Source organism: Ahaetulla prasina, chromosome 2 (genome assembly GCF_028640845.1).
Source record: "Ahaetulla prasina isolate Xishuangbanna chromosome 2, ASM2864084v1, whole genome shotgun sequence".
Classification (NCBI taxonomy): domain Eukaryota; kingdom Metazoa; phylum Chordata; class Lepidosauria; order Squamata; family Colubridae; genus Ahaetulla; species Ahaetulla prasina.
In genome coordinates this window covers 28,605,286-28,629,820 of record NC_080540.1, presented here as the reverse complement: position 1 = coordinate 28,629,820, position 24,535 = coordinate 28,605,286, and the positions used below count along the sequence as shown (strand labels likewise).

Here is a 24,535-nt window from a genome sequence, read left to right as displayed (position 1 = left end):
TTTATAAAGTAATGGGACAACATTTTCCTGACTTGATTCCTAGGGGTATAGAACAAGTAGAATCAAGAGGCAGTAATAAGCCCATACATGGAAACATTGAAAATGTAACAGTTTTTAAATTATTTAATAGAAAATATTTCACACTCCAGCTCAGTCAGAGATTACCGCTAGTACACCTTATCTATTTGTCTGCCTGATGCTCCAACACTGGACGCTTTTAAGATGATGTTGGATAACCATTTGTCTGAAGTGGTGTAGGGTTTCCTGCCTAGGCAGGGGGTTGGACTAGAAGACCTCCAAGGTCCCTTCCAACTCTGTTATTCTATTTCTATTTATAACCCATCTTTATTGGTACTACTTAAGAGAGTGCATTAATTATTGCTTCATTACGAGTCAATAAAAAGAAGACTCCATCTGTGAATTTTTAATCGAAATCATGCCACAAGACACCTTGAGATCTGAAATCTTATTTTAAAGTTGTTGTATTGTATTTTCTAATAAACATCATTTCCAAGACAACCCCCCATTACAAAAACAACAATTTAAATCAAATATTGTAAATAAAATACACATATCCATTAAAAATTGCTAGCATTCATACAAACTTTCAGGAAGCTATAAATACAAATCAAATACCAGTCATCTTATGAAAACCATACTGTACCTAATTTTGGAGCAAAATTTTTATAGAGAGACGATCGAGAGCATTCTGCCTTAAGGCGTTACAGTCTGGTTTGGAAGCATTACTGTTTCAGACAGGAAGGTAGTGCAGAGTGGTGAGGACGGCAGAAAAGATTATTGGCAGTTCCCTTCCGCCTATCCAGGATATAGGATATAAGCGATGCTTGAGCAGGGTCCGCAGGATTGTGTAGGACACTACACATCTTCTTCACAACCTGTTTTCCTTGTCACCTTCTGGGAGGAGGCTTCGTGGTATCCAAAGCAGAACATCCAGATTCGGTCACAGTTTTGTTTCACACAGCATCAACCTTGTGAACCCTCAAGCTTCCTCTTTCCAATATGTATTCAAGATGGACAGTGATTAATATTTATATGTATTTATATGTTAGGATGTAGGTATATACACTGTATATGTATATATCTATGTATATAGCATGTGTATATGTGTACGTAGGTGTACACTTTCAAGAGTAGGCAACAGACTTTCCTATTTAATGGGCGCCAGTGTGCCCATAGCAAAAAATGACAATAAAGTTTATCTATCTATTATTTCCCACCATTATTTGCTTTTAGCTCCACAAGAAGCAGATTGTTTTACCTACACCACCATTGAAAGAGAAACAAGTGAGAAGATCTTGCATTTGAAGAGCAGCTTCCCAAATTGTCGAGTCTGGAGGGGAATGGCTTGGTGGATGGTGACAATTTTCATCCCGAATATTTTGTCCTCTCATGCTGTATTGTGGCTAGGAGCAAGGGTCATCAGTTCCTCTAACTCCCGTCCCACTGTTTTTTCTTGTGATGTTTGAGAAGTTTTCCTTTTCTTCTTCTGAATTCCTGAGATTAGGACAAAGAAAATGATAGATTGATTTGATTTTGTTTGTGTTATCTAAAAAATCATCACTTGCTCTTTAACTGACCTGACTCATTGCTTAATCAAACCAGTTAGAACAGGGGTCTCCAACCTTGGTCCCTTTAAGACTTGTGGATTTCAACTCCCAGAGTCCCTCAGCCAGCACCTGGCCTAGTGGTCTCACTTCACAGTCCAGGGGCTGTGAGTTCTGTTAAGGGCGGTGGTGGGATTCAGCCAGTTCGCACCACTTCGGGAGAACCGGTTGTTAACTTGCTGAGCAATTTGGCAAACTGGTTGTTGGAAGAAATCATTAGGGCAGAGAACCGGTTGTTAAATTACTTGAATCCCACCACTAGTTAAGGGTAATCTGGGTTCACAACGAAAATTGTGGACTGTTGAGCAGAGTACCCTACGCATGAAAACGACTGAGACTGGTTGTATACAATAACAGTCACTTGCAGACAAACTGGGGTTTGATATTCCTTTACTTTTAGGGAAAAGGCAAAGTCATAGTCCAAAAACAATTCCAGGTCATAAAGCCAGTCAGTCAGGGATGTTACAAATATCAAGTCTTCCTACCACCGTAGACTTGCACAACGAACAAGGTCTTCTTTCAGTTCAGCAAAACACAGTTCAATTCACAACAGTCAGTATCTTGAGGAATCAGTAACTAGCCATGATCAAGCAATGATCATAAAGCTCAAATATATAGTTGCAGCATGTCATCAGGTTACAATGCTGTAGCGTCCCTGTAGATTCCCCCAAGTCGTAATTTCGTAGTCCTTTTATACATTGGCTACAGAGCTCAACCAATCAGGATGCTTGCATGATGCAGCACAGCCTTAAAGCAATATCATGCCTTTCTACAAACATACATTGTTAGTTTATATATTGCTTGGCCAACTAGTTAGGCAAATAGCAATTTCCTGACAAGTTCGATAATAGGTAATGACATATATTTCTGTCTCTTGAGTGCAATGAATCTGCTGTGAACACTGTGTAGGCATCAGGAAGGGCATCCGGCCTTTAAATGCTCGAGCTTCGATCAGTCACCCAACTTCACCCTGATGCAAGCCATTAGAGTCATTAAAAGAAAAAAGAAATCTTGCTGCTTTGGATGACTGGGTTTTACCTGAAAATTCAGCAGCATTTGCAGAATGGAGTTTATTCATTGCATGACAATTGCATGAAATAAAAATAAATACCTGGGCAGGATCGGTAGCTCCATAGGGGCAGGGGTGTTATTTTCCAGGGTACAATAACTGCTCAGGAGGGATGGGACAAACCGGCTTTATGCTCAGAAAGCAGCAGAGATAAGCTTCAGATCAGTTCAAGGACTCAACAGTAATCTATAGAACTAGACAGGGTATGTCTAACCTAAGGAAGCGAAGGACTGGGGGAGGGGGAGGGCTGTCATCTTATTCTCTAAAGCACCTGAAGGTAGGATTAGAAGTAATGGATGGAAACTTGTCAAGGAGAGATCCCAGGGGTGAAATGCTCCCAGTTCGGACCGGATCGCATGATCCGGTAGTGATGGCGGCGGGTGGTTTGGAGAACCGGTAGCAAAAATCCCTGCCCCTCACCCCATGCCCAGCTGAGCCACGCGATCTCAGTGGTGAAATGTAAAATTTATTACTACCGGTTCTGTGGGCGTGTCTTGGTGAGGGGGGTAATGTGACTGGGTGGGTGTGGCCAATTTTTTTTGTTTTACTTTTAAAAGCATTTTTTTTCCGGCCGAAAAATGCTTTTAAAAGTTAAAAAAAAACGCCTCTGATGATCGCGTGGCTCAGCTGGGATCGTCAGAGTCTTTTAAAAGCATTTTTTCTTCGGCTGAAGAGGTTGTAAAAAATGCTTTTAAAAGTTAAAAACGCCTCTGATGATCAGTTGCCTGATCGTCAGAGGCTTTTGTTTTCTTTTAAAAGCATTTTTTCTACAACCTTCGGCTGAAAGGTAAAAAAAAATGCTTTTAAAAGAAAACAAAAGCAACTGATGATCAGGCAACTCAGCTGGGATCGTCAGAGCCTATTAAAAGCATTTTTTACAACCTCTTCGGCCGAAGTGGCTGTAGAAAAAATGCTTTTAAAAGTTAAAAAAAAAATGGCCACGCCCACCCAATCACATTACCCCCTCACCAAGACACGCCCACAGAACCGGTAGTAATAAATTTTACATTTCACCACTGAGAGATCCAATCTAGAACTAAGGAGGAATTTCCTGATGGTGAGAACTATTAACCGGTGGAATGCTTTCCTCTAGAAGTTGTGGGTGCTCCATCACTTGGAGGTTCTTATAAGAAGAGTTTGGACAACCATTTCTCTGGACTGGCATGGGGTCTCCTGCTTGAGCAGGGAGTTAGAGTAGAAGACCTCTAACGCTCATTCAACTCTGAGATTCCGTATTGAGACACTTCTCCCAGGAAGGATAACATAACATAACATAACATAACATAACATAACATAACATAACATAACATAACATAACATAACATAACATAACATAACATAACATAACATAACATAACATAACATAACATAACATAACATAACATAACATAACATAACATAATATAATATAATATAATATAATATAATATAATATAATATAATATAATATAATATAATATAACATAACATAACATAACATAACATAACATAACATAACATAACAACAGAGTTGAAAAGGGACCTTGGAGGCCTTCTAGTCCAACCCCCTGCCCAGGCAGGAAACCCTACATCATCTCAGTCAGATGGTTATCCAACATTTTCTTAAAAATTTCCAGTGTTGGAGCATTCACAACTTCTGCAGGCAAGTCGTTCCACTTATTAATTGTTCTAACTGTCAGGAAATTTCTCCTTAGTTCTAAGTTGCTTCTCTCCTTGATCAGTTTCCACCCAGTGCTTCTTGTTCTACCCTCAGGTGCTTTGGAGAATAGTTTGACTCTCTCTTCTTTGTGGCAACCCCTGAGATATTGGAACACTGCTATCATGTCTCCCCTAGTCCTTCTTTTCATTAAACTAGACATACCGAGTTCCTGCAACCAGTCTTCATATGTTTTAGCCTCCAGTCCCCTAATCATCTTTGTTGCTCTTCTCTGCACTCTTTCTAGAGTCTCAACATCTTTTTTACATCGTGGCGACCAAAACTGAATGCAGTATTCCAAGTGTAGCCTTACCAAGGCATTATAAAGTGGCACTAACACTTCACGTGATCTTGATTCTATCACTCTGTTTATGCAGCCCAGAACTGTGTTGGCTTTTTTGGCAGCTGCTGCACACTGCTGGCTCATATCTAAATGTTTGTCCACTAGGACTCCAAGATCCCTCTCACAGGTACTACTATTGAGCAAGGTACCACACATACAGATAAGATGCGGCTGCTTTAAAAAGCTAAAGACAGCCTCTTTTTTGGTGAGATAGAGACAGTAGCACTTGTGGGATGTCAGTTTAAGGCAGGCTCATCTGAGTGAAAGTGTACCTACTACTGAACTTAGGGTTTCTCCCATCTTGATATTTCAAAAAGGCAGAAGCTGCCACACAATGGTGCATTTGTCAGCCTTCCAGGTTGGGGGACAAAATGTCATTGGCAGAGAATATTTCAAAAACAAAGAATATGTCGGTGGGCCACCAGCCAATTTTGGAAGCTTTTGGTTTCAGGCCCTTCTCCAGATCCTAAATCAGAATGACTGCAGGTAGTCCTCGACTTACGGCCGCAATTGAGGCCAAACGTTCCATTGCTAAGCAAGACAGTTGTTAAGTGAGTTTTGCCCCAGTTTACAACCTTTCCTGCCACCGTTGTTAAGTGAATCACTGCACTTGTTACCTTAGCAACACGGTCGTTAAGTGAATCTGGCTTCCCCATTGACTTTGATTGTAAAAAGTGATCATATGACTCCAGGACATTGCAACCGACATAAAGACATGCCAGTTGCCAGGTGTCTGAATTTTGATCACATGACCATGGTCATGTGATCAAAATAATCATAAGTGTGAAAAACGGTCATAAGACACTTTTTTCAGTGTTGTTGTAACTTTGAATGGTCACTAAATGAATGGTTGTAAGTCGAGGACTACTTGTACTCTTTTCCAGAAGCAAATCAAACTTACTGATGTACACGATGAGTCCAACTGATGCCAGCAGGAAAGCAGTCAGAACTCCTCCCAGGATGGCGCCCACAGCGAAAGGGACTGCAAGGGGAAAAGAGAGCAGCAGGCTGTGAGCTTCCTGTTAAAAAAAGTCTCCCCTCCCACCCTTTGATCTCTAGGATGTTGCTCATACTCCACAGAATGATCTGTGTTGATCTCTAGAAACCTGATTAAGGTTGGAGCTGGGGAATTCCAATAGATCTCAAGGCCGGAGATGAGAAAAATCCTCAAGCTACATCAGCCCTGAAAGCAACAGGAACTTGTCCAAGCTTGGGCCTCATTATTATTTGGATGGAAGGCCACCAGGAAATCCCAGGGCTGTAGGGAAGTTCAACAAAAATCCTGTATGGTAATGGGAAATCTCCCCCACTCTTCCCCAATTAACAGAGGAGTCCAGGAAATCACCAAGAGTTAAGTCAAGCTTGATGGAGACTTTACCAATTAATTAACTTAGGAGTTAAACTGTGATTCCTCCCCTCTCCCCATGCAGGAGTGTATTCCCTGCATTGCGGCAGCAAATAGACAAAACTTCACGGTTCAGAGCACAGAACTTTAATTTCACAATGTATAGACAGGTTTTGTTTTTTTTTGGCTGGGTCAGTGGCTAAGATGCTGAGCTTGTCAATCGAAAAGGTCAGAAGTTCAGCGGTTCGAATCCCTGGTGACGCCTAACAGGGTGAGCTCCCGTTACTTCTCCCAGCTTCTGCCAACCTAGCAGTTTGAAAGGACGTAAAAAGTGCAAGTAGAAAAATAGGGACCACCTTTAGTGGGAAGGTAACAGCGTTCCGTGCGCCTTTGGCATTGAGTCATGCCGGCCACATGACCACGGAGACATCTTCAGATAGCCCTGGCTCTTTGGCTTTGAAATGGAGATAAGCACCATCCCCTAGAGTCAGGAACGACTAGCACATATGTGCGAGGGGAACCTTTACCTTTACCTATAGACAGATTTAACCATAGTTTCAATTGGGAAAAAGTGACCATCGTAGACCAAGCCAAGTCAAAAAAATGCCAGGGAATTTCTAGAAGCCTGGCACTCTAAGAAATCAGCCATCAATAGACACACCGAGATGAACAACATCTATAGTTTGCAAAATAGACTATTACCCAGCCCAAAAGGGAACAAAAAGATCCCAGCACCTCTCCACCAGCAATCCGCACCTAGATCAGCATAGATTAACTCCAAGGTTAACATCAGACCAACACTCAAGTAAACAAAACCCCAATCAAGAAACTACCATAAGGTGAGCCTAGGCCCTGGTATTCAGCACTAGGCCTATAGCCTAGACCTCAAACACTGGTCAAGATGACTGTTGTGGCCTGGCCCCCTGCCAGAGAGTGACTCAGAGAGTGAGGGGGAAGGGCCGTCAGGGCTCCCTTCTGCAGGGCTGGCTTCCCTGGAGGAGCCAGAGGCAGGCCAGGTGGAAGAAATAATGAGGCCTCCGTCTCCTGTATCTCCCCCCGCCCAGGCAATGCTTCCAGACCCAGCTGAGGACAATCAGTCCTGGTTGGACCCTAGGTTTCGTAGACAGGAGAGGCGGGAACAACAGAAGCAGGGGTGGGGCAGGCCTAGGAAGTGCTGAGTCACGGAGCCACACCCCACAGGGTATAAAAGCAGCAGGGGCTGCTATACTACTCCGTGGCAAACAAATCAACTGCTTGAGCTGAAGTACTGTTTGTTCCTGGTTTCCTGGTTTGACTCGCCGGCATCAAGAAAAGATAACAGAGAAACTTGGCAGACGCTCGCTAGTTTGCTGCCAGAGCTGATAGCTGCCGTGGACTGAATTGCCGGCTAATTAAGTCATCGCTCGTGCCTCCCGGACTGAGGTGGGGGAGGGGACAGAACAATGACTTTGCTAGTTAGAAAACTGCTGTATTAGCAAGGACCTGTATACACCCAAAACATAGCCGCATCCTGTTATCTTCCTTGTCCATACTATGGCAACACCTCTAACTGTCTGTTTGGTAATTTTCCAGTTCCTCAGAATACTAATGTTTAGAACATAACTATATAAGGAATTATGCTTACTCAAGAAATGTATATGTATGACAGGGTATAAATATGTCTCTTTGTAAACCCCTCGGGGTTCAGGCTTTTTGCATTGCTTTTGAACCTGCACATTAAACCTCTCTTTCACTGAAGTGCTGGCTTGAGTCCTATCTTCCTCCAACAGCCAAAGAAGCCAACAGCAAACAGCTCAATCAAAAAATCCCTAAGACCAACAACAACAACACTGACAGGCGAGCCACTAGAATATAAACGGACAGTAAACTGCACTCCTTACCAGCATTGATGATGTTACCTAGTTTGGATAATGAAACATCTGCAAGAAAACAAGCAAGCTCCGAGAGCACCAAGGATCACTCACACAAAATTTCCACTAGGATCTCCTACTCAAGATTGTTGGAGGCATCCTTCAACTTTGCCACTCTTTATTCCCAGGGACAAGACTGACCGACCACCTTTTCTCTAAGGCCAGTAGATCCTCTCTACTTCTGCCACTCACCTGTCTTCTCCTCCCAGCCCACAACCAGGGGCTCTGCAAGGCTGGCGTGCTCCACATGGCACCGGTAGTGGTCCCTATCTTTGGGATTGATCCGGATGCTGAGCCAGGCATGGTAGGTTCCATCGGAATTGGGAGCGACGCTCTTCCAAAAGGTTTCCTCCTCCCAGATGACCCCATCCCTTCTCCATGTAGTATTGATCTCCTTGGGGTAAAAGCCAAAGGCTTGGCAGACCAATGTCTCCAGCAACCCTGAGGGGTCCAACGAGAGGGTGACGTTCACTGTTGGGAGTTCTGCAAAGGGATGAAATGAAGATGAGTCTGCTTAGCAGTTCCTTTGTGGAAAGTAGGAAGCTGGACCGGAAAGGATTTATTTATTTTATTTATTAAATTTTTATACCGCCCTTCTCCCGAAGGACTCAGGGCGGTGTACAGCCAAAAACTAAAACACAAAATATATACAATTAAAAACAACAGTTAAAACATAGCAGATTATAAAAGGCTGATAATTAAAATTAAAATTTTAAATTTTAAAATTCACAAAACCCCAATTAAAATTCAACACTATTATGCCAGTCCTGCTTGAATGAATAGATGTGTTTTGAGCTCCCGACGGAAGGTCCGAAGATCAGGCACTTGACGTAGGCCAGGGGGAAGTTCGTTCCAGAGCATCACTGCCCCCACAGAGAAGGCCCTACTCCTGGGGGCCGCCAGCCGACACTGTTTGGCGGATGGCACCCTGAGGAGACCCTCTCTGTGAGAGCGTACGGGTCGGTGGGAGGCAAAGGGTAACAGCAGGCGGTCTCGTAAGTACCCAGGTCCTAAGCCATGGAGCGCTTTAAAGATGGTAACCAAAATCTTGAAGCGCACCCAAAAGACCACAGGAAGCCAGTGCAGACTGCGGAGTAGTGGTGTTACATGGGAGCCACGAACGGCTCCTGTTACTACTCGCGCAACCTCATTCTGAATTGTAGCCTCCGGGTGCACCTCAAGGGCAGCCCCATGTAGAGAGCATTGCAGTAATCCAACCTAGACGTAACCAGAGCGTGAGTGACCGTGCATAAGGCATCCCGGTCAAGGAAGGGACGCAACTGGCGGACCAAGCGAACTTGGTAAAAGGCCCTCCTGGAGACGGCCGCCAGATGTTCATCAAAGGACAGCTGTCCATCCAGGAGGACGCCCAAGTTGCGAACCACCTCCTTTGGGGCCACTAACTCGCCCCCAACAGTCAGCTGCGGCTGCAGCTGACTGTACCGGGGTGCCGGTATCCACAGCCACTCCGTCTTGGAGGGATTGAGCTTGAGTCTGTTTCTCCCCATCCAGACCCGTACAGCTTCCAAGCACCGGGACAGCACTTCGACCGCTTCGTTGGGGTGGTCCGGGGTGGAAAAGTACAGCTGAGTATCATCAGCGTACAGATGATAACTCACCCCAAAACCACTGATGACCTCACCCAGCGGCTTCATATAGATGTTGAACAGGGTAGGCGAGAGAATCGACCCCTGAGGCACCCCACAAGTGAGGCGTCTCGAGGACGACCTCTGCCCCCGTCAACACCATCTGCGACCGGTCAGAGAGATAGGAGGAGAACCACCGATAAACGGTGCCCCCCACTCCTAATCCCTCCAACCGGCGCAGCAGGATACCATGGTCGATGGTATCAAAAGCCGCTGAGAGATCTAATAGGACCAAGGCAGAGGAACAACCCCTGTCCCTGTCCCTCCAGAGGTCATCCACCAATGCGACCAAAGCCGTCTCCGTGCTATAACCAGGTCGGAAGCCGGACTGGAACGGGTCTAGATAGACAGCTTCCTCCAGGTGCCGGGGGAGCTGCCATGCAACCACACTCTCTACAACCTTCGCCACAAAGCGAAGGTTGGAGACTGGACGATAATTTCTCAAAATAGCTGGGTCCAGGGAAGGCTTCTTGAGGAGAGGTCTCACCACCGCCTTTTTCAAGGTGGCGGGGAAAACCCCTTCCACCAAAGAAGCATTTATAATCCCCTGGAGCCAGCCTCGTGTCACCTCCTGAGCAGCCAGCACTAACCAGGAAGGACACGGGTCCAGTAAACATGTAGTTGCATGTAACCTCCCCAGCAACCTGTCCACGTCCTCGAGAGCCACAGAATCAAACTCATCCCAAATAACCTCCACAAGACTCAACTCTGTCATCTCGGTTGGATCATCGCAATCTTGGTCCAAACTATCCCGAAGTTGAACGATTTTACGTATAGATAACCGTTAAACTCCTCAGCTCGTCCCTGTAAGGAGTCATCCCGTCCCTCTTGATGGAGGAGGGAACGGGTCACCCGAAACAAGGCGGCCGGGCGGTTATCTGCCGATGCAATGAGGGTGGAAACGTAAGAACGTTTCGCCTCCCTCATTGCCACTAGGTAGGTCTTAGTAAAAGACCTCACTAGTGTCCGATCAACCTTGGAACGGCTAGACTTCCAAGTACTCTCTAGGCGTCTTCTCCGGCGTTTCATCTCTCTCAGCTCCTCGGAAAACCAGGGAGCCAATTGAGATCTACGCCGGGTCAGAGGCTGCAAAGGCACGACACGGTCCAAAGCCCCAGCCGCGGCCCGTTCCCAGGCCGCAACCAGTTCTTCAGTCGTGCCGTGGGTAAGATCCTCAGGAAGTGGCCCAAGCTCCATCAGGAACCTCTCCAGGTCCATCAGGCGCCTGGGACGGAACCAACGCATTGGCTCCGGGTAATAATCTTTGGCTCCGGATTCTGGGTAATAATCTGAGGGACCATCTCTCCCCATTTACACTAGCATGTCCTATTAGATCCAGAAGAGAAGGCATGCTGCGGATACCATGGGAGGGTGGCGCAGTGGTTAGACTGCGTATTGCAGGCTAATTCAGCTCACTGCCAGGAGTTCGATCCTGACCAGCTCAAGGTTGAATCAGCCTTCCATCCTTACGAGGTCGATAAAATGAGGATTGTTGGGGCAATACGCTGACTCTGAAACGGCGCAGAGAGGGCTGTAAAGCATTATTTATTTATTTATTTATTTATTAATCATATTTATATACCGCCCTATCTCCCGAAGGACTCAGGGCGGTTTACAGGCACTTAAAAAACACATAGATACATAAATACACTATAAAAACAATTAAAAAACTTATTCTATAAGCCCGTATTTTAAAATATAAAAAATAAAACCCAGTTAAAACCCATAAATTTAAAATCTAGCTCAGTCCTGCACAATTAAATAGGTATGTTTTGAGCCCGCGGCGGAAGGTCCGAAGGTCCGAAAGCTGACGAAGGCCGGGGGGTAGTTCGTTCCAGAGGGTGGGAGCCCCACAGAAGGCCCTTCCTGGGCGTCGCCAGGCGACATTGCCTCGCTGACGGCACCCTGAGGAGACCCTCTCTATGAGAGCGCACGGGTCGGTGAGAGGCATTCAGTAGCAGTAGGCGGTCCCGTAAATAACCCGGCCCAATGCCATGAAGCGCTTTAAAGGTGGTCACCAAAACCTTGAAGCGCACCCGGAAGGCCACAGGTAGCCAGTGCAGTCTGCGCAGGATGGGTGTCATGCGGGAGCCACGAGGGGCTCCATCTATCACCCGCGCAGCCGCATTCTGGACTAACTGCAGCCTCCGGATGCCCTTCAAGGGGAGCCCCATGTAGAGAGCATTGCAGTAATCCAGGCGAGACGTCACGAGTGCGTGGGTGACCGTGCATAGGGCATCCCGGTCCAGAAAGGGGCGCAACTGGCGTACCAGGCGAACCTGGTAGAACGCTCTCCTGGAGACGGCCGTCAAATGATCTTCTAAAGACAGCCGTTCATCCAGGAGTTGCGAACCCTCTCCATCGGGGCCACTGACTCGCCACCGATGGTCAGCCGCGGATTTAGCTGACTGTACCGGGATGCCGGCATCCACAGCCACTCTGTCTTGGCGGGATTGAGCTTGAGCCTGTTTCTCCCCATCCAGACCTGTACGGCCCCGACCCGTATCACTTATGAAGTGATACATAAAACTAAGTGCTTTTGCTATTAGTCAGGGACTTACAATTGATGGGTCAGCGGAACAGCTTGCCTTCATAAGTTGTGGGTGCTTCAACACTGGAGGTTTTTAGGAAGAGATTGGACAACCACTTGTCTGGAATAGTAGGGTCTCCTGCTTGAGCAGGGAGTTGGACTAGAAGACCTTCCATTCTAGTCCCAGGTCACAGCCCTTCTCTGCCATGGTGCCTGCTTAGCAAACATTCTCTCCCCCTCTCCCAAAGAAATATATTAACTCAGGGGTGAAATGCTACTGGTTCGGACCAGTTCAGCCGAACCGGTAGCGATGGCAGCATGAGAACTAGTAATGACGGCAGCATGAGGTTCCGTCCACCTGCCTGGTCATCGTTACTTCCTGGTTTTAACCAGGAAGTAACCTGTTTTTTACCCTCCGCACATGTGCAGAAGGGATTGCGCATGCACAGAGGGTCCAAGCACACACGTGACACGCACGCGTGCACTTCCGAACCGGTAGGGAAGGTAAGTAGATTTCACCCTTGGATTAACTCCATCCTCTTTTGAGATTCTGGAAGTCCCTCAAGAGCTGGTTACGTCATCAGGCCTGGAAATTCCAGGAAATTGGAGACTTGTTTAGGGTTTAGGGTAGGGCTTTCAAACTCCTGGCCCACGGGCCAGATGCGTCACATGCTGGCCATGCCCACGCCCAGTTTAGCGAAGGGGAAAAAGTCCCGATACATCACATGACGCTACTGTGACGATGTGAGTTTTGATACCCCTGGTTTAGTGTTTTCACTGTTGATATGAATATACTCTCTCTCTTTCTCTTTCTTTCCACTTGAGGTTGGTATATTTTTAATGTTAATAGCCTGACACTTTAAATGTTGACTTTTTGATTTTTTTAAAAATGTTCCTTATATAGACAAGTAGTCCTTGATTTTATAACGTTCAAATAACCGGTATGAGGGAACTGACCAAATTTCCTCTCTGCTTTTCTTGGTTTTTTTTTCAGAGACATTGGCCTCACCTTTCCTTGCAAATGTTTCTTTCCCATATCCTAGGAACTTCCGCAGCAGTCCGATGCAGATCTCCTCCAGGAAGAGCTTGTTTCGCCAGAGCCTGTCCAGGTCAGCCTCCCAGGTTCTCTTGATCAGCTGGGCCTCGTGATCAATTGCCGTCCAAGTGAGGGTCTCCTTGTCAAAGCTGAGGAAGTCCCTCCCATCATAGCTGTACTGGTCATACCCTCTTTTGCTCCCGTCTTCCCTGAGCTCACAGCCGTACATTTTCTGCCAGGTATGAAGCCCTGAAAACAACAAGGCCCAAATCACTATCAAAGGAATGGGTGGGAATGGGGAGCAGCCTCCATTCTGGGTTGCCCCTCCCAGTAGGGACAGGAATTTGGGAAGAGGAAGAGCAATCAGAATGATTAGGGGACTGGAGGCTAAAACATACAATGAACGGTTGCAGGAACTGGGCATGACTAGACTAGTGAAGAGAAGGACCAGGGGAGACATGATAGGGCCTTTGGTGGCTCAGGCTGGTAAGACAATCTGTTATAAACACAGCTGCTTGCAATTACTGCAGGTTCAAGTCCCACCAGGCCCAAGGTTGACTCAGCCTTCCATCCTTTATAAGGTAGGTAAAATGAGGAACACAGATTGTTGGGGGCAATAAGTTGACTTTGTATATAGTATACAAATGGATGAAGACTATTGCTAACATAGTGTAAGCCGCCCTGAGTCTTCGGAGAAGGGTGGGATATAAATGCAAATAATAATAATAAAAAAATAAATAAGCAATCTTCCAATATTTGAAGAGCTGCCACAGAGAGGAAGGGGTCAACCTATTTTCCCAAGGGACCCAAAGGCCAGACAAGGAACAATGGATGGAAACTGATCAAGGAGAGATTCAACCTAGAAATAAGGAGAAATTTTCTGACAGTGAGAACAATCAACCCATGGAACGGAAGTTGCCTTCAGAAGTAGTGGAAGCTTCATCACTGGAAGTTTGCAAGAGAAGACTGGACTGCCACCTGTCAGAAATGGTGTAGGGTCTGCTTGGGCAGAGGGTTGGAGTAGATGACCTACAAGGGCCCTTCCAAATCTGTTAATCTGTTAAACTAAGGAAGCTTCTAGAATTAGTCGATAAGGGAAGTCGATTGGGTGACTACAACATCACCTGTTCATTCCAGAATTATTCCCAAACTAGAACTGGATGATTTGGTCATTCTTGTATTCTACTTTGCTAAATCTATGCTAAAGATGCTGGGCTAGAAACTGGGAGATTGGGAGTTCTAGTCTGGCTGGGTGACTTTGGGCCAGTCTGTCTCTCTCAGTCCAAGGAAGGAGAAGGCAACAATAAACCACTTGTAAAAATGTTGCCAAGAGAACTGAATGGACTTGCTGGAATCAAGGCTGTCTCAAATGGATCGAATACAATAAAAATAATACATTCCATGCACTCATTCCCTCATTCTCACATGCAAACTGTTAACCGGCTTAGATCTTTTTTTGAAAAATTGACCCACCTTTCTCTCCCACCAAACACCTCCAACAAACGTCTCCTATTTACTATTTATAGGAGACTATTTACGTCTCCTAAAAAGGATGTTGAGTCTCTAGAAAGGGTGCAGAGAAGAGCAACAAAGATGATTAGAGGACTGGAGGCTAAAACATATGAAGAACAGTTGCAGGAACTCGGTAAGCCTAGTTTAACGAAAAGAAGGAGTAGGGGAGACATGATAGCAGTGTTCCAATATCTCAGGGGTTGCCACAAAGAAGAGGGAGTCGGGCTGTTCTCCAAGGCACCTGAGGGTAGAGCAAGAAGCAATGGGTGGAAACTAATCAAGGAAAGAAGCAACCTAGAACTAAGGAGAAATTTCCTGACAGTTAGAACAATTAATCAGTGGAACGACTTGCCTGCAGAAGTTGTGAATGCTCCAACACTGGAAATTTTTAAGAAAATGTTGGGTAGCCATTTGTCTGAAATGGTGTAGGGTTTCCTGCCTGGGCAGGGGGTTGGACTAGAAGACCTCCAAGGTCCCTTCCAACTCTGATATTATTATTATTATTATTATTATTATTATTATTATTATTATTATTATTATTATTATTATTATTATTATTATTATTACTACTACTACTACTTCTACTACTACTACTACTACTACTCCTACTACTACTCCTACTACTACTATTGCTTTTTCCCATAGTATAATTATTAAACTTTCTCTTTGAAGACAGTCCAGATAATGAAGAAAAATTGATCAGTTGCACACAGAAGCAGAATTTGCAAAATGTCTGGCTAAGTGTAAGTAATGTCAAACACATCATGGGATGAGGCAAAATTCCAGGAGCTGAAATCCAAACATCTTAAACTTAACTGATGCTGAGAAACATTGTTCTAAGACAGCGGCCGCCAACCTTTGGGGTAGCAGGGACGGGTTCCACGGAGAGAAGTTTTGCTATGGACCGGAGGGGGTGTGGTTTCACATGCTGCCTACATCCCATGGATGGCGCTCGGCAGTGAAATCCAGCCGGATCTATCTGGCTCACGTGAACCGGTAGCGCTGGTGGCAAGAGGTTCCACCCACCCACCAGGTGTTCTGTCCTCCTCCGCCTCTGTCTGAATGATGGCTTAATTAGCCAGCACTATCAGCTCTGGCGACAAAAGAGCCAGTGTCTGCACAAGAGCCCTCGTTATCTTCCACGACGCTGGTGAGTCACAAACTTCAGCTCTAGTCAATCAGTGGATTTGCCTGTTACAAAGAGACACACCAGCTCTTGCTGCCTTTTATATCCTGTGGGGTGTGGCTCCATGACTCAGCACTTCCTAGGCCTGCCCCACCCTTGCTTCTGTTGTTCCCTCCTCTCCTGCCTACGAAACCTAGGATCCAACCCAGCCTGATTGCTGTCAGCTGGGCCTGCAGGCGTGGCCTAGGGGGGGAAGAGTCAGGGGATGGAGGCCTCATTATTTCTTCCACCTGGCCTACTTCTGGCTCCTGGAGCTGAGCCAGGGGAGCCGATGCTCCAGAGGTAAGTACTGACGGTCCTTCCCCCTCACTTTCCAAGTCACTTTCTGGCAGCAGGGCCGGATCGGGGGGGCGCAGACACAACACCGGGACATCATTATGTCCCGTTTTTGACCCTCTGCGCATGTGCAGAAGAGGGAGCATGCGCTCCCATTCCCAAACCGCTAGCAAAGGTAAGTGGATTTCACCACTGATGGGGCTTCGCTTGTTAGCACAGCCTGGTTTCTGTGCCGGAAAGAGTCGAGAGTCAATGCTTTTCTTTCTCTCTTCCCTTTGAGCCGTACACTTTTTCCTCTTCCCCTATTTTCCCATTATTTTTCATTTTTCTTCATTTGTCTGTGTTTTATATTTTGATAAAACGAATAAAAACTTGAATTTTAAAAAAAAGCAGCTTTGAACTATCATTTACAACAGGGGTTCCCAACCCCTGGGCCGCAGCCTACTACCAGGCCGCAGCCCATTTGGAACTAGGCCACACAAGTAGTGGGCGAACATGGATGCGCACACCTCTACTTGTACAAGCAGCAAGCACTTGCACACGAAGCTCCATTTACATGAGTGGTGGGCCCTCATGCACAAAGTTCCATTTATGTAAGTGGCAGGCATGTGCCCATCACTTTCCCAAATTGTTGTGTCTGCGCCCCCCAAGCCGGGCCCCCTGCCAGAAAGTGACTAGGAAAGTGAGGGGGAAGGGCCATCAGGACTTACTTCTGGAGCACCGGCTTCCCTGGCTCAGCTTCAGGAGCCAGAGGCAGGTCAGGTGGAGGAGATAACGAGGCCTCCATCCCCTGATTCTTTCCCCCCCCAGGCCAAGCCTCCAGACCCAGCTGATGGCAATCAGGCCTGGCTGGACCCTAGGTTTCATAGGCAGGAGAGGCGGGAACAACAGAAGCAGGGGTGGGGCAGGCCTAGGAAGTGCTGAGTCATGGAGCCACACCACAGGATATAAAAGCAACAAGGGCTGCTATACCACTTCGTGGCAAGCAAATCAACTGCTTAACTAGAGCTGAAGTACTGTTTGTTCTTGGTTGACTCATCGGCATCAAGAGAGATAACAGAGACACTTGGCAGACGCTCGCTAGTTTGCTGCCAGAAGCTGATAGTTGCCGGCTAATTAAGTCATCGCTCAGACTGAGGCGACGGGGACAGAACACAAATGGAGTTGTATGCACACGTGTGCTTCTGCCACTCACATGGAACCATCTTCTCTCCCCCATCCCTCTGGTCCGCCCAGCCAGAAAGGTTGGGAACGGTTGATGTACAACCAACAGGTAAACTAGAGTGGCCTCCCATTATCCACTCACCCCCACTTTGGTTATATTGCTTCTTGAGATTCTCCATATCCCTCCAAAGCCTCAGCTCATCGCTGCGGGCCCTCTCCGTGTTCCACTTCCAGAACTGGGGATCCTCTTCCTCCACTTTCTTCATCCAGGACAGTCGAGGTACAGCCTGCCTCGTCTTGCTGTCGTAGTGACCGCCGAGGTGGCCATTCAAGCAGGCCACGGCAATGAACCAGGGGGTGTCTTCCTTGGGTTCCCAAACTGCGGTGTAGAAATAGTGCAGCGTGTGGGAGCGGGAATCTGGGAAAGACAGGGGGACAGAGTGATAAGGCTGCCAGAAATTGGGTCTGGCTCAAAGCCATATATATATAAATGACCTTTGTGATCATATTATAAGTAACTGTGTTCTCTTCGCCGATGATGTTAAACTGTTTTTAACATAGTTGAGTTTAACTCATAGAATTATCTATTACAATGTCCTTCCTGTCGAAGACTACTTCAGCTTCAATTGCAACAATACACGAGCACACAATAGATTTAAGCTTAATGTTAACCGCTCCAATCTTGATTGCAGAAAATATGACTTCAGTAACAGAGTTGTTAATGCCTGGAATGCACTACCTGACTCTGTGGTCTCTTCCCAAAATCCCCAAAGCTTCAACCAAAAATTGTCTACCATTGACCTCACCCCATTTCTAAGAGGTCTGTAAGGGGTGTGCATAAGAGCACAAGCATGCCTACCGTTCCTGTCCTATTGTTTCCTTTCGTTATATCCAATTAATATAGTTATTACATACTCATACTTATATATATATATATATATGCTTATATATTGTATAGTTATTTCATGCTTATGCTTATATATACTGTGTGACAAAATAAATAAATAAAATAAAATAAATAAATATTTAACACCACTAACAATGCCGCTACCCTTGAAAAAGACCTTGACTTTGTGTCGGAATGGTCAAAAAATTGGCAACTCCAAATCTCAACCAACAAATGCTCTATCTTACACTTTGGCAAAAGGAATCAGAACACAAACTACAAACTGAGTGGACATGACCTTGTGGATGACCCTCACTCTGTCAAGGACCTTAGAGTACTCATATCAAATGATCTAAGTGCAAAAACCCACTGTAACAATATCGCCAAAAAGGCATTAAGCGTTGTAAACCTAATTTTACGTAGCTTTTTCTCCGGTAATATTACACTACTAACTAGAGCATACAAAACATTTGCTAGACCAATTCTCGAATACAGCTCATCTGTCTGGAACCTGCACTGCATATTGGACATTAATACAACTGAGTGCATCCAGAAATATTTCACAAGAAGAGTCCTCCACTCCTCTGCTCGCAACAAAATATCTTATGTCATCAGACTTTTGGGTTTAGAAAATTTAGAACTATGTCACCTTTGGTATAACCTAAGCATAGATCATAGAATTATCTGCTACAATGTCCTACCTGTTAATGACTACTTCAGCTTCAATCACAACAATATCTGAGCACACAATAGATACAAACTTAAGGTAAACATAAACTGTTTCAACTCCTACCCTCAAAACGACGCTATAGAGCACTGCACACCAGAATAACAGACACAAGAACAGTTTTTTCCCGAAGGCCATCACTCTGCTAAACAAATAATTCCCTCAACACTGTCAGACTATTTACTGAATCTGCACTACTATTAATCGTTTCATAGTTCCCATCACCAATCTCTTTCCACTTATGACTGTATGACTATAACTTGTTGCTGGAAATCCTTATGATTTACATTGCTATATTGATCATCAATTGTGTTGTAAATGTTGTACCTTGATGAACGTATCTTTTCTTTTATGTACACTGAGAGCATATGCACCAAGACAAATTCCTTGTGTGTCCAATCACACTTGGCCAATAAAAATTCTATTCTATTCTATTCTAAACCACTCCAAATTTGATTGCAGAAAATATGACTTCAGTAACAGAGTTGTTAATGCCTGGAATGCACTACCAGACTCTGTGGTCTCATCCCAAAACCCCCAAAACTTTAATCTAAGACTTGTCTACTGTTGACCTCACCCCATTCCTAAGAGGTCTGTAAGGGCATAAGAGCACCAGCGTGCCTACTGTCCCTGTCCTAATGGTCTCTTTAATTGTATTCACTTTATATATTCAATTCATGCTTATACTTATATATATTATCTAATATATTATAATTATATATAATTATATATAATTATCTAGCCTCTGTGGCTCAGACTGGTAAGACAGTCTGTTATTAACACAGCTGCCTGCAATTACTGCAGGTTCAAGTCCCACCAGGCCCAAGGTTGACTCAGCCTTCCATCCTTTATAAGGTAGGTAAAATGAGGACCCAGATTGTTGGGGGCAATAAGTTGACTTTGTATATAAATATACAAATAGGATGAAGACTATTGCTAACATACTGTAAGCCACCCTGAGTCTTCGGAGAAGGGCGGGATATAAATGCAAAAAAAAAATGTACTCGACAAAATAAATAAATAAAATAAATAAAATGTAAGGACTCTCCTTTTTTAAGATCAGGGGCCTCTAAGCTTGGCAAATTTAAAGACTTGTGGACTTCAGCTTGTCTGGCTGAGGAATTCTGGGAGTTGAAGTCCACAAGTTTTAAGGTTGCTATTCTAGATCACGTGGAATGGAAATCTCTATACTGAGAGACCTCCTTATCAAGCAGTGTGGAGAAAATCAATATGTAGCAAATAAAATGGAGGGTGCCCCCTTTCTCCTCTTTGACTTTTAGATGTGATCTGGGTCAGACCAGACTCGTCTTCTTGCCTGACCCAAATCGACCCTGCCTGTCACCAGACAAAGCCCCCTGCAATCCCATTTAAACCAAAGAATAACAGTGACACTACCAGCTTACAATATGGCAGTTTTTTAGGACCGGAAACTTTGTTAAGTTGCACAGATGTAACAAAATAGAATAGAATAGAATAGAATTTTATTGGCCAAGTGTGATTGGACACACAAGGAATTTGTCTTGGTGCATATGCTCTCAGTGTACATAAAAGAAAAGATACGTTCATCAAGGTACAACATTTACAACTGATGGTCAGTATATCAACAATTGATGGTCAGTATATCAATATAAATCATAAGGATTGCCAGCAACAAAGTTGCAGTCATACAGTCATAAGTGGAAAGAGATTGGTGATGGGAACTATGAGAAGATTAATAGTAGTGCAGATTTAGTAAATAGTTTGACAGTGTTGAGGGAATTATTTGTTTAGCAGAGTGATGGCGTTCGGGAAAAAACTGTTCTTGTGTCTAGTTGTTCTGGTGTGCAGTGCTCTATAGCGTCATTTTGAGGGTAGGAGTTGAAACAGTTTATGTCCTGGATGTGAGGGATCTATAAATATTTTCACGGTCCTCTTCTTGATTCGTGCAGTATACAGGTCCTCAATGGAAGGCAGGTTGGTAGCCATTATTTTTTCTGCAGTTCTAATTATCCTCTGAAGTCTGTGTTTTTCTTGTTGGGTTGCAGAACCGAACCAGACAGTTATAGAGGTGCAAATGACAGACTCAATAATTCCTCTGTAGAATTGGATCAGCAGCTCCTTGGGCAGTCTGAGCTTACTGAGTTGGCGCAGAAAGAACATTCTTTGTTGTCCTTTTTTAATGATGTTTTTGATGTTAGCTGTCCATTTTAGATCTTGCGATATGATAGAACCTAGAAATTTGAAGGTTTCTACTGTTGATACTGTGTTGTCTAAAAGAAACCACTTAGCAGTGGCAGTTCTGGCAGTCCTGTTACCGTTGTTAAACCAGGATCACATGGGTTGTTAAGCAGATGCCTCACTGTGATCGTGACTTTCGACTTCCTGCTGGGTTTCCCCATTGATGTTGCTTGAGGGACAGATAGCAAATTTTGATCACGTGACTGGGGAGATGCTGCGTTGGCCATATAAGTACGAGATCCGGATGTAACTATCACTTGTTAGGGGCTGTTGTAAGTTTGAATGAGTGGCTGTTAAAGGAGGATCACCTGTACATCCCAAAATCAGCCCTAATAAAGGAACTCCTACATAATAATTTGGATGCTTTTAGTGTCTTCATTGGTTTTGCCTCACTTAACAACCGCAGCAGGAAAGGTCGTAACGCAAGGCAAAACTAATTTAACCACTGCCTTGATTAGCAACAGAAATTTGGGCCCCCGTTGTGGTCATAAGCGGAAGACTTCCCGTATGCAAATAAAACTCTGTATATGAATTAAACTCTGATTTCCTCTTTCTGGTAAGGCATGCAATAGCTGCTGCGTGAAATATGGTTCTTCCCTCAGTGTTGTGTTCTGTATTATGCCGGGATTTCCCACAATGCCATCTCCTCGCTGGCTCTACATGCTGAACTGGACATATTTTGGCTTTGGATTTGAATGGGATGAAAGTGAACGAAATCCCTTCTTTTTAAGAAAATCCCAACTCAGTTGCCTGAAATATTATATATAATATAATATATATCATATGAAATATGAAATATAATATATAATATATATTTATATAATTATATATAAATATTATGCTTATATATTATATAGCTATTTCAAATATTTTGAAAATATTTGCAGATCCCTCGCATCCTGGACATAAACTGTTTCAACTCCTACCCTCAAAACGACGCTATAGAGCACTGCACACCAGAACAACTAGACACAAGAACAGTTTTTTCCCGAAGGCCATCACTCTGCTAAACAAATAATTCCCTCAACACTGTCAGACTATTTACTGAATCTGCACTACTATTAATCGTTTCATAGTTCCCATCACCAATCTCTTTCCACTTATGACTGTATGACTATAGCTTGTTGCTGGCAATCCTTATGATTTATATTGATATATTGATCATCAATTGTGTTGTAAATGTTGTACCTTGATGAACGTATCTTTTCTTTTATGTACACCGAGAGCATATGCACCAAGACAAATTCCTTGTGTGTCCAATCACACTTGGCCAATAAAATTCTATTCTATTCTATTCTATTCTATTCTATTCTATTCTATTCTATTCACCGCCCTGAGTCCTTCGGGAGAAGGGTGGTATAAACATTAAATTATTATTATTATTATTATTATTATTATTATTATTATTATTATTATTATTATTATTATTATTATTATTCTAATATATAATATGAAATATTATATAGAATATATATAATGTTATATATAAATATTATGCTTATATATTATATAGCTATTTCATTTCATGTTAATGCCTAAATAAATAAATAAATAAAAAATAAAAAATCTTCCAGAATCGCAAGACGATATAGGAAATACAAGACCTTACTGCCATCTAGTGGCTGGCCGAGATTCTGCACCCCACATAAAGGCAGCCCTTATCACCCACCTGCTCTTTCCCTCTCCCAAATCAGACCGCCCCCATCAAGCCCCACAGCTCGGGTTTTCTGGCAGTTCTCTCTGCCAGGCAGCAGAACACCGCAAAGCACCTGGCCGTGGAAATGCGTCCAATAGAAACAAAGCAAAACAAGCTGCGGTTGCATCGTCTTCGTGTGAACCGCCGAAAGCGAAAGTTCACTGAAGTGCGGGAAATTCCTCCCCAGTTAGCTAAGGAGGAGGGGGATTCAAATGGTCCTTCCTCTTCTCTTTCTCTCTCTCTTTCTTTCCTTCCTCCTGTTTCTTTCTTTCTTTCTTTCCTCCTCTACTTGTCTCTGTCTCTCTCTCTCTCTCTCTCTTTCTTTCTTTCCTCCTCTATCTTTCTTTCTTCTTTCCATTTCTTTCTTTCCTCCTCTCTGTTCCTTTCTTTCCTCCTTTATCTCTATCTCTGTCTTTCTTTTTCTTTCATTCATTCATTCTTTCTTTCCTCCTCTGTATCTGTCTTTCTTTCTTTCTTTCTTTCTTTCTTTCTTTCTTTCTTTCTTTCTTTCTTTCTTTCTTTCTTTCTTCTTCCTTCCTTCCTTCCTTCCTTCCTTCCTTCTGTTTCTTTCTTTCTTTTTCTTTCCTTTCTTCCTTTCTTCCTTCCTTTCTTTCTTTTTTTCTTTCTTTCTTTCTTTTTCTTTCCTTTCTTCCTTCCTTCCTTCCTCTTTCTTTTCTTTCTTTCTTTCTTTCTTCCTTCCTTCCTTCCTTCCTTCCTTCCTTCCTTCCTTCCTTCCTTCCTTCCTTCTGTTTCTTTCTTTCTTTTTCTTTCCTCCTCTCTGTTTCTCTTTCTTTCTTTCTTCTTCTATCTCTATCTCTGTCTTTCTTTTTCTTTCTTTCTTTCTCTCTCTTTCCCCCGTTTCTTTCTTTCTTTTCTTCCTCCCTCTTTCCTTCCTTTCTCTCTCTCTCCACCGTAACGTATGAGATTCCCTGATGCCTTGCTTCGTGCATGGCATCCTACACCCAGGAGAAGCGGGGCTGGTCGGAAACCCCACCTCCATTTGTCCCGGAGGGTCGCTGCATGAACCCCAATCAACCCGCAGCCTACGGCGGCGTCACACCCCATCGTCCCAAACTAACACGCTTGGGCTTGGGACGATGGGACCTGCAGTCTCATACAGTTCGTAAACCCCCCCCCCACTCACCTGAGCATCCCACTAAGGTGAGGACCAAAGTCATTCCAACCAGAAGCCCCATCGGCGATGCTTCCTAACGCCCCCAAAATTCACGCCCGCGAACTACTTATGGCCGGAGGCACAATCGGTTGGCGGTTAATTACTCAGCCGTGGTACGATCTCACGCTCTGCAAAACCTGGTGGAACCCCACCCCGCTTGGGGAGGGGAGGCGGGGCTTAACGGGAGTGGGCGGAGTAATGTTGACCGGGGGAAAAATCGGGTTCAGAAGAAGGCTGCCTGCCTGCCTGAAGACACGGAAGGAAATGCTTTAAGACCGTTTATATTTTCGTGCGAGATCAGGGGAAGCGGGGCTGTGCGTGGGTGGGTGAACTTTGTGTCGAACTTGCAACCAATACTCTTTGATGTGCTCTAGCGGTGCAGGTGCATCAGGTCGCTCGTCTGCCGTTTCCAGGCTTCGGGATTTCCTCCCTGAAATTAGAGCCAGGGCTCTCCAACCTTGGTCCCTTTAAGACTTGTGGACTTCAACTCCCAGAGT

The 24,535-nt window shown here is 44.5% G+C and overlaps 1 protein-coding gene across 1 annotated transcript; it reads right to left on the bottom strand.

Annotated features, from left to right (window-relative positions):
• Positions 1–20: 20 nt before the first annotated feature.
• Positions 21–24,179, bottom strand: LOC131191784 (major histocompatibility complex class I-related gene protein-like). Its single transcript, XM_058170248.1, has 6 exons — positions 24,009–24,179; positions 17,481–17,756; positions 13,174–13,449; positions 8,181–8,471; positions 5,635–5,715; positions 21–1,515 (listed from the first exon to the last, which is right to left on the bottom strand). Exons 1-6 carry the CDS (start codon positions 24,058–24,060, stop codon positions 1,409–1,411), a joined length of 1,083 nt encoding a protein of 360 aa, XP_058026231.1. The 5' UTR covers positions 24,061–24,179; the 3' UTR covers positions 21–1,408.
• Positions 24,180–24,535: the final 356 nt, after the last annotated feature.

Bases quoted from the DNA above. Each gene is read 5' to 3' on its own strand.
- LOC131191784 (XM_058170248.1), bottom strand. From the start codon at position 24,060: ATGGGGCTTCTGGTTGGAATGACTTTGGTCCTCACCTTAGTGGGATGC. The intron at 13,450-17,480 runs GTGAGTGGATAA...TGTTGTTTTCAG, and splicing joins GCAATATAACCAAAGTGGGG to GGCTTCATACCTGGCAGAAA. The intron at 5,716-8,180 runs GTGAGTGGCAGA...TTCCCCTTGCAG, and splicing joins GGGCTGGGAGGAGAAGACAG to TCCCTTTCGCTGTGGGCGCC.